Raw genomic sequence first — 10,488 nt, forward strand, 5'->3', positions numbered from 1 at the left:
TTTGACCTTTCGTGTTGGATGGTTAAGCACCAACCGCATTCATGACCAAGAAAAAAATAATAAAATTGTAATAAAAATGTGAATACAACTAGGGCATCCCAATAATGTTAAATACTTTTACTTTTAATCAAAATAAAATTATTTATTCAGAAATTAGGCCTTCACAGGCACTTTTTCACGTCATATTCTAGATTAAATGATATTTATAAAGAACCATATGTTATTTCCATAAGAAACATCGTAAGTAAAATATCTAAATTTTGTTAAGTTTGCTCGGCTCACTCAACATCGATGTGTCAGATAAAACCTTAGGGCGCTCCACAAATGTAAGATATTTTACTTATAATGTATCTCATGTTATTAACATAAGATACTTTTCTTAGGAATTTTTATTTATTCTATATTTACATGCCTTACTGAACATCGGTGTGTCAGACGCCTTACTATATCAAACCTTAGTTAAATTTTGTATGAGTTGATCGATTGAAGTCCAGTAGTAGGATACTTACTTATTTAGATCATTTCTTCTTGGATTAATCAATTATTAAACTAAATTACTGGTTAAAACCGTGAGTTGTTCAAATTTTGATGGGAGTCGATTGATCACTTAAACTGAAGGGTATATTAAGTAAATATCTTCCAAATGATTTTTATAAAGATTCTACACTTGTCGAACTCGAGACAGATGCCGACGCAAATGCACGAACATTGTGTAACTTGTATGAGTATTTTGAACGCAATTAAAAATCAAATTTTAAGTTCGTTTTTCTTAAACGTGGACTTCATGCTAGACGCGCGCATTATCTAACAGACAACCATTGAAAATGGTATGCTAATAATAAAGTACGTTTTTAAACCGATTTGCGAAAGTCTGTCTGTCTGTCTGTTCCGCTTTCAAGGCTAAACCGCTGGACTGATTTTGATGAAATTCGGTATGCATCCCGTTTAAATATGGGGTAGATTTTTTTCAAAAAATCAACCCCCAATTGAGTATTATGGGAGGTGAAAGTTTGCGTTCCGCTTTCGCGGAATAACACATGCGGGCGAAGCCGCGGGCAAAAGCTAGTAGCATATAATTGCTAAAAATAATAATGCACCACAAAATATAATATATTTCTATGAATAACAATATGTACATAGAAAAATGAACGGTGAAAATAGTTTATCACACCTGATCCTTAGTGATGAGTCCGGCCGGGCCTAGGCCAATTATTGGCGATAGGCCGGCCACGGCGACCGCTCGCAGAGGCCTGGAAGTTGATACAATTATATAAAGATAATCTAGAATATTATAGTAATCAAATTGTTTCTTGCTAAAGACTAATAATAATCCAGCCAATTATGAAAATAAAATATTTATGAGTTTTTACCTCAATTTTGAATTTGTAGGCATTTGCAATTGATATTGTACTTAATATAGACTGGATTTAAACTTTTTGTGGTGTGATAAAGTGCTTATATTGTGACATAATTATGTGCCTATATTGTGCCATTGACAAGACCTAAGCCAAAAAACTGTATAATTAAATAAAAAATTGCTATAAGTATCGAAACTTTTGTTATGGGATACTAACTCAACGATACTATACAAATAAACATCCAAGCCCCGAGCCAGAAAAAGTTCATTATCCATCATGACCCGAACGGGGATCGAACCCGGGACCTCTCGGTTCAGATGTAAATACTTTACCAGTGCACCACCGAGGTCGTCAAATGGTACCCCAGAGGAGAAAGAAGTCGGACCTCTTGAAATGTGATGAGTGAACGTCTAATTAAAGTACGTACCGGAAGATAGTGTATGAAAAGAGATGCTTACGCTCAGCTCTGGAAGGTGGAAGGAAGCTGAAATGATGTTGATGAGGAACACAAAAAGAGATCTGATTTAAAACCTTACTTAAAAATACAAACTTTATTTTGATAAAATATTTATAATTAACTTATCTTACAATAGAAATCAGAAAATCAAATTGTTATTAAAATATTAACATTGCAAATTACGTACAAAAATAGATAAATATATATTATTTTTAAACTTACTAGCTGTTGGAATATTAGTAAAATAATTATTATTAACGCTTAAGATTATTTCTACCGACCTCTATCACGTAAATATGAAAGCTACTTACTGAATTAATACAATAGATGGCAGGAATTTACTTACAGCAAAGTTTCCACAAAATCCGGCAGATGGCGTTAATATTCATACTACTTAGTTTCTAGATTATTTACTAGATGGCGCTTAATGAATTAGTATCGAAAAAATCTGCTAGATGGTGTGATATCAAATTTTGGCTTACTTGAAGCCCAGCTCTTCAGGTGGTACTCCAAGATTAGCAAGCTTGGCTTCGTAGGTTGCCAAGAGGTCATCATGAGCCTTCCGAAGCCTCGCCGCTTCGTATCTTAGGTCTTCAACTTGAGTGTCTTTAAGTTTCAATAGTTCCTGTAAGATAATTGGTAACTTCGCATTAGTTGTCTTCTTTGAGAGAGATTTTGGTGAATATAATATCTGTATTGTCCTATTCAAGGAAAGTAGGTAACAATGTGTAACAAAATAAAAAAATAATTCTTATAATAATTATTTCTATTTTGTTTCTACACATTCACGGCATTGAAGTCTGGTTCTTTGAGAGAATTGCGTATTAATATATTTCTAACACGCAGAGACCTCTTTTTTTGGAGTTTTGTTATTGGATATGTCCCCCGCTAAAACCGGATATACCAATATATGACCATGTGTCGCCGGGAATGCCAACTATTGCAGTAAAATGAAAGTAATCATAACACCGAACCATTCGTTTTATCGATGCTTTTCATTTCCATAATTTTCCCAAAAACTCTCTTTTTTAATTGTTCTTTCCCTGAATCCAATAAACTCACATTCATCTCAGTAGGGCCCAGGTCCCGGCCCTCCAGGTTCTTGAGCTTGGTCTCCAACAGGGCAGATTTTAGGGCCGCCCGCTCTTGCACCTCCAACACGGCCCGTGTGAACCGGCACTTCAGCTCGTCGCGTTCTACCAATATCCTGTAAAGAGAGATCACAGTTAGAGATGATGACGACATGACGAAATTAGTGACGCCCATGCCCATCACTGGTGATCTTGACTTCGATTCCTAGCGCGGGCAAATTTATACTATTATTATAAAGAGCGTTTGTGACATTTTGAGCATGTTTGAGGCGGGTAATCTCCGAAACTCCGGAACGGAATACAAAAATTCTTTTACCATTAGAAAGGTACATTATCCAAGATTACCTATACGCTATTTTATCTCAAAATTCCCACGGGAGCGAAGCCCCGGGTAACATCACACAACAGTAGTATTATATAGATAAGTACATAAATCATTTACTTGGCCAAGAATTATACCAAAACATGATTGTGATCGAGTGTTCATGAAAAAGAAAAGTTTACCTGTCGAATCTAACTTGTAACACCTCATACTCCCACTTGAGGACCTCGAATTGTTTCTCTAATGACGTCAGTTGTTTCGATTTGGCCTGCAATTGGACATTCATATAAGGTAAGTTGGTCAATAATTAACAAGCATTGTAGGTATAGATAGATGGATAATATCAAATGCAAGATGCCTGGATTCAGGGAAGACTTTTGCCCAGCAGTGGAACTAAATAGCTAGTTGAAAAAAGTAAGCAAATTTTTCGTAAATGCATGGGTCATCTAGCCTTTAGACACTTATGGCTGCTATGTTAAAGTTGCTAAGCACGGTCAAAGGTCGCGCATGAAACGCCACCGTTCGCTAACACTCTGGGGAGTTTCATAAAAAATCGATCAGTTGATTTTTAGCAGTCCTCGATGGGCGTATAAGTGACCAACGGAGCATGGCGTGGGCATGGCTGTTACTTACCGCCAAAGCAGCCTTATCTCTGTCATAATTGGACATCTGCCGCTTCAGCTCCTTGTTGTCAATAATGGCCAACTCCAAGGGCTCCCTGAGGCTCTTTGTTTCGGCCACAGCGTCCCTGGCTATCTTCTCAGCTCTCTCCTTGACCTTCTGCATTTCTTCCATTTGTTGCTTTAGACTGCTGATGAGACCTAAACGAATTTATTTGAAATTTAGACTAATTTAGCATAGGTGAAAGTTATGTACAAAAATACGCTATTGAGACAAAATTCCAATCCAGAGCCGTGAACATGCGTTATTGCTGTTGAGCCGCGTTGCGACGACACAGCACTTACTTCCGTTTTTTTAGTTTTGACACTGATGTGCGATGACGTACGTCGAATCTCCATTTATAATTTTTGCGTAGTTCCGCGTTGTCAAAACGGCGGAGTGCGACTGTACAATTGGGCATAGCTCTTAAATGAAACTACGTAGGAATCTGTAGCGTGGAGTTATAACAATTTTTCAATACATTTTAAGACTTTACCATGTAACTAGAACAGTTATCGGTAGTTGGTGCACACATACTTTGTTTAATATGTACTTAAAGGTGCAGTAATTATGTAGGCTTAGATATAAATTATTGATAGAGTTGACAAGATTAAGCACATCCATTAATTTCTAATGAGTATCAACCACTCGATCTACATTATGCACAAGCAAACTTCAATCGACGCCGCTAAAATCAATAGATACCATACCTAGATTGTTCAAAGTGATGTCATTGTAATAATTCTTCAAATCAGAAAATGCTCTCTCATGGTGTGCTATCAACTCTGACAGTTGCTTATTCTTTCTTTCTTCAACTTCAGCGATTTCTGTTCTATGTTTTACCGTCAATTCCACTTTAGTCTCGTGTAGTTTCCTCTCAGCCTTTTCCTCAATCTGCTTCGCCCTTTCTTGAAATTCATCTCTAGTTTTCGACAATTCTTCAGCGTGCATCAGTTTCGCTCGTCTTAATTCGTCCAAAGCCGCTGAGACTTTCTCTCTCATTTCAGCTCTAAGCGTACGTTTATCATTAAGCAATTCCAATTCTTGTTCAGCATGTTCTTCTTTAGCTGCTTTTAGTGCCACCAAATTCTCAGCTCGTAAGGCAGCTGCAGACGCTTGCTGTTCATACTTCAAATGCTTAATTTTCTGCTTTTCAGTTTCCAGAAGCGCTTCATTTTCTTCCTGCGCTTCTTCTGTTGCACGCTCGCGATTTCTCAGTTCAGCTTTAGCTTCCTCTAGTTGTTGTCTAGTGATTTCCCAGAAAGTTCTGATTTTGTCTCTTTCTAGCTGGAAGTAGTTACGCTCTTCTCTTTCTTTGTCTAACTCTTCTTTGACTTTGAGAGCGAATTGCTCGAGTTTCTCTCGGGTCATCTCAGACGTGTCCACGCCATCAATGATGATGGCTAAAAATATTAGGTAAATAGTAAATAATTGGATAGGTAAGTAATAATAATTTAATCGACGACCTCGGTGGCACAGTGGCAAGGTTCTTGCCACTGAACCGAGAGGTCCCGGGTTCGATCCCCGGTCGGGTCACGATGGAAAATGATCTTTTTCTGATTGGTCCGGGTCTTGGATGTTTATCTATATAGTATTTGTTATAAAATATAGTATCGTTGAGTTAGCGTCCTATAACACAAGTCTCGAACTTACTTTGGGGCTAGCTCAATCTGTGTGATTTGTCCTAATATAAAAATAAAAAAAAGTATAAAAAAAAATAAAAATCCTAACTACCCTAATCCTTACTAATCTTCTTAAATAAATTACAAATAGAACTATGGAAAAAGACCACGGCATGTGTAGGAATCACGCGGGCGAAGCCACAAATTAAAACTAGTTACCAAAAACTTACCGGGCGCCTTCTTTCCACCAGCTTTTCCTCCTTTTGGCGGCTGAAAAATAAATAAAAAAACATAGATATTAAAATTTGTTTGAATACCGTGTCATGTAAAACTTTTTTATACTCTTATCGATTTTATATATCAAAAAAATTCGACAGAAGCAATTTATAACTTACCATTTTGCTTTACGTATCAGGTCACCGCAAAATGATTAAATAAACAAAATGAAAACAGCTCGATATGTGATATTTTCCATGGCCTTATCAAAAATAAACGTTGCTATGACAATAACACAAAACTCATCACAGAGTTGCCATGGACACCCTGTACTTTGCAATACGAAAATGGAAATAAAGTTAATGCTTTAATCCTCACGGAATATGGAATACTCATGGATTTAGTAAGTACTTCGTACCTAGTACCTCGTAGTATTCCCATGGAATTAGTATTCCATGGGAATACTACGCAATTTTTAAAACCGGGACAAAGGTTTTCTGAAGCCAATCTGAAGAAACTTCTCAGAGTAAACTCGACAGGAAACTTTATGCTTCTCGAGTACCTAACAAGTATTTAGTTTCTATGAGTTTAGAAAAGTTAGAATAAAATTCATCATCAATCATTCTTCTGTGACTGGTCTGCGTAATTATAATACTGGTCTACATAATATGCATTTATTACACAGATATTAAGAACATTCAATGTAATGTGTTATAATAAAGTTTGAATGGATACATATACGGACAAATCACACCGATTGAGCTAGCCCCAAAGTAAGTTCGGGACTTGTGTTATGGGACACTAACTTAACGATACTATATTTTATAACAAATACATATATAGATAAATATCCAAGACACGGGCCAATCAGAAAAAGATCATTTTCCATCATGACCCGACCGGGGATCAAACCCAGGACCTCTCGGTTCAGAGGCAAGCACTTTACCACTGCGCCATCGAGGTCGTCAAAAAAAGAAGATAAAATGCATGGATCCAAAAGTATGTAATGATAAAAAGGGTCAGACCATGGGATTAGTAGTTACTAATTCAATGGGTCAGACGTTTATTAATTTGATCTGAGGTCAAACGTCAGAAAAGTAAGAAAATACCATGTATTTAGCAAGTACTTCGTACACTTAGCACCTACTAATACCACGGAAAAAACTTTTTCTGTTTCTTAAAAGTCAGCATGACAAATGGAAAAACCGTAGACACAGAAAAAAAGTCATTCTTTTATGGTGAAAACATGAAAAATTGTTAAAAATAACACATTTCTCCTTTCATAATGCCACTCACCCCTCTCCAAACTAGCACCAACTATATAATACTTATCAGTATGTTCATCTTCGACTATTTAGTGGGAAATGGACTGATCGATATTGTATTGAAGATGATCTGTGACATTTTATGTTTCACAAGGAAGGTGATTGGAGAAGAGGCTAAGAGAGCAGTTCATGTTAGGAGTGAGAATCCTATAAGCTTTCCAGTTTTGGTCATTGAAATCCTTGTTTTGACTGTTACAATAGTGGTAAGTATTATCGACAATCCTGTCGATTTGAATTGAATTATTGTGTCGGCTCCACACTGTCGTCGAACAGTTTGCCAAACTTTGGCGAATTCAGTATAAATAGCTGGTTTTTCATTGCGGTAAATAAACGCACTACGCAATATTCACGTATTCACATCAGCATGATGTGTCTGTGTTCGGCAACAGTCTGGAGCTGGCAGTAAAAATGATGTCCCTACATAGTTCGTAATAAGAGCTTACGAAGCTGTCATCAACATAAATATGTTTCTGTTACGGTTAAACCCCGAAGTGCTATTGGTTTAGCTGGCTAGACCTAAGTGACCGGCCTCAGTAACTCCCAGATGTAGCCTACTTAGGCTAGATCCAAATCCCGGACTAAATTTATGGACGTAGCTGAAAAAGCAGCAAATTTGAAATTGGATTGGGCAGGGCACGCCAATAGAATGCCTCCAGAGCGGCGGGTCAAATTAGTGACGAATTGCATTTATCTGGAGTGCCGCTGGAATGATATTGAATTGAGGCTTTGCCTTGGTATAAAGGGGCATATAATACTGGGATATAAACAGCTATTGTATCCCAATCCCAACTAATCCCAAGTAATATTATAAATGCGAAAATAAGTTTGTTACCTCTTCACGGACTGGACCGATTATTATGAAATTTCGTACACGGTTAGAAAATAACCTGGAATAACACATAGGATACTTTACATCCCGAATTTCCCACGGGAGCAAAGGCCGTTTTGCTGTAATTATTCCGGCTTATTAGGCTTAACATTTTTATTTTCTGTTTTATTTATTTCACACTTTTACCTTTATTATGTGTTAATAAAAATTTAATGTAAACACTTTCAGATACTGAACAAATATAAGCACATTCGTGGAGCAGATCGATTGGATGAGCTGTTCGACGAAAGTAAGGACGCATTGAGGCAGACGAACGAGTTCCTGGAGAAGTGGAGAATGAGACGTGTCAGTTGGGATTAAACATTATATACTAAACAACACTTCATCATTTACAAACGAGGCTCTTGTCTATGGAGATCTTACCATTGTACAAGTTTTCATTTAATTCTGCAAACAAAATGTCATTTTCGCTTATTCTACAGAGTTGAAATTTTCCACGTCGCTTCAGTTTCCGTAACAACACATCTTTATGATAAGCATAACCTGACGTAGTTAGAATTGGCTCCCAATATAGGAACTCGGTAACAAAAATTACATTTTTGTAAAGAAACTTATGTAATTTTAAGACGATTGGCACGCGACGTAAGTCTTAATAACAATTTAAATTTAGTTTTAATCAATCCATACTTCCATACTAATTTTATAAATGTGAAAGTCTGTTCTTTGTCTATCTATCACGCTTCCAAATCTCGACCTTCGGTCCGATTTCGCTTGAAATTTGGAATAGATATGGTCAAACATAGACTACCGCGTATATAATAAATGCATTGGCAGGTGTCCAAGGAGTTTTCTTATCTGGACGAAGAGCCGCAAGAGATCAAGCCCCTCAAAGTGGAAGTACCCATTCTCCACATGGCCATCGTTGATGTAAGAAACATTGGCTTCGTTATAAACTTCATTTAATTACTATTTCACTTGAGGTAACCAGTCATTTTTAAGCTAAAACTTGACAAGGTGAGAGACTTGGCACCAGATGGTGAATATTTTTTATGTCATCTACATTGGAAATAATAGATACAACTCTTTATGAAATAAAGCTGCAAAATGTAGGTAGCCATTGTTCAATTCTCCAAATATCTCCACACCAAAAATTACTTCAATCCTATAGGTATTCCGTATTGACTTGAAGAAGAAGGACAAAAAATATACATACTTTCACATTATAATAAATTAGTATGGATATGGATCGGACGTACGGGATATACAGGTTTTAGTCTTCTTCCTTTCGTGGTAGACAGAGTTGCGAAACTCGAAAAGAATCTAAATTTAGCACTTTTGATTGATTGATCTTTTTCATTCCTTCCCACACAAGCATTGAACAGTGAAACAAGATAAATAATATTAAAAATCTCATTTCAGACTTTGGGAACAGCTCGAAGTTTAGAGCGAGGCGACGCCGGCGATTCAGCTAATGTCACCGACTCGGCGATCCTCTCCGTTACGTCCTTCGATGATGACTTCGAATCATTACCTGATCCCACCAGTTTTGACGATATCAAAGCTGAGGACTTCAACAATCGTTACCTTTGGAACGTCATGGAAGAAGACTACAATTGTGACAACAATATGTGATTGTAATTTTGATAGTGGATTTTGTAGTCCTCGTCTTGTTAAATAAATTTATCGTTGGCAATTAATATTGTTAGTTTATCATGGATTATCAAGCGAATAAACATTTCATTCATTCATACTTTCATTCATTCATTCATTCAATCATCCCAATAGTTCAAGAGATTAGACGAAATGGAGACAAGAAATTGGGAAAGAGGACTCTGGGCTCCGGCGTCCAATGGCTGATATAAATGAGTGAATAATTTATTCCATCGCAGCTAATCTCAGCCGGAATAAATTAATTTCGCACCCCAACCCTCATTAGACACCATTCGACACCACAAGTGTGTCCTTTGAGGTATTATCCAACTTTCCCGCCGTAAATATGAGATTACAAGTGTTCATAACTGGGAAGTAGTCACATTTTAAGGTATTAAGAAGCATTCACACTTTTAGGTATTAGGGAGATAAAGCTACACTTTAAAAATAAATACAAATTTATTGATTACGTTTTTTATTAACAATGTTTCACAGATTATTGCAACAAATACTTTCAACTCATGTTAACAATTAGAGCTATGCACCATCGAATAAATTGAAAAAAAAAATTAAAATATGGGTATTTTCCCATTTTTTAAAATTTAATTTTATTTAATACTAGAAACGTAATTATATATAAATTTTCCTATTCAAAGCAAAATATAGTCTACTTACATTAATAATCCCTATTTTTCTTCCCCTAAGTACTTAACACTTCGCTTTGTAGGATTAGCCGCAGGATTTTCTGCTTATTACATTACTTATGCAATGCTTGTTATAAATAAGTTTATAACTTAGCTGTCGATTGAAAAGGGAATAACCTATAGTATCTCATACTACATAATATGTATGAATCAAGTAATAATTTTTCGGCTGATATAGATATATTTGCATAATTTTTTATAATAATTGTAGCGCCAATAAAAGTTACCTTGGAACGTGTGGTTCCGTCCTAGAG

At 36.4% G+C, this 10,488-nt stretch overlaps 2 protein-coding genes across 3 annotated transcripts; one reads left to right on the plus strand and one right to left on the minus strand.

Moving 5' to 3' along the window:
- Positions 1-1,094: 1,094 nt before the first annotated feature.
- Gas8 (Growth arrest specific protein 8) lies at positions 1,095-6,033 on the minus strand. The gene is made up of 8 exons (XM_053759822.1): positions 5,906-6,033; positions 5,741-5,780; positions 4,599-5,291; positions 3,862-4,049; positions 3,411-3,496; positions 2,878-3,022; positions 2,298-2,440; positions 1,095-1,250 (listed from the first exon to the last, which is right to left on the minus strand). The coding sequence occupies exons 1-8, from the start codon at positions 5,906-5,908 to the stop codon at positions 1,166-1,168; spliced, it is 1,383 nt and encodes a 460-aa protein (XP_053615797.1). The 5' UTR covers positions 5,909-6,033; the 3' UTR covers positions 1,095-1,165.
- Positions 6,034-6,906: 873 nt separating this feature from the next.
- On the plus strand, positions 6,907-9,577 carry LOC128678353 (uncharacterized). 2 transcript variants are annotated; one of them, XM_053759823.1, is made up of 4 exons: positions 6,908-7,254; positions 8,109-8,225; positions 8,715-8,807; positions 9,300-9,577. In XM_053759823.1, exons 1-4 carry the CDS (start codon positions 7,012-7,014, stop codon positions 9,510-9,512), a joined length of 666 nt encoding a protein of 221 aa, XP_053615798.1. In that variant the 5' UTR covers positions 6,908-7,011; the 3' UTR covers positions 9,513-9,577. The 2 variants fall into 2 exon arrangements, with proteins under 2 accessions (XP_053615800.1, XP_053615798.1); XM_053759825.1 differs by lacking the exon at positions 8,715-8,807 and having other exon boundaries at positions 6,907-7,254.
- The last annotated feature ends 911 nt before the right edge of the window (positions 9,578-10,488 follow it).

Source organism: Plodia interpunctella, chromosome 19, assembly GCF_027563975.2.
Source record: "Plodia interpunctella isolate USDA-ARS_2022_Savannah chromosome 19, ilPloInte3.2, whole genome shotgun sequence".
NCBI lineage: Eukaryota > Metazoa > Arthropoda > Insecta > Lepidoptera > Pyralidae > Plodia > Plodia interpunctella.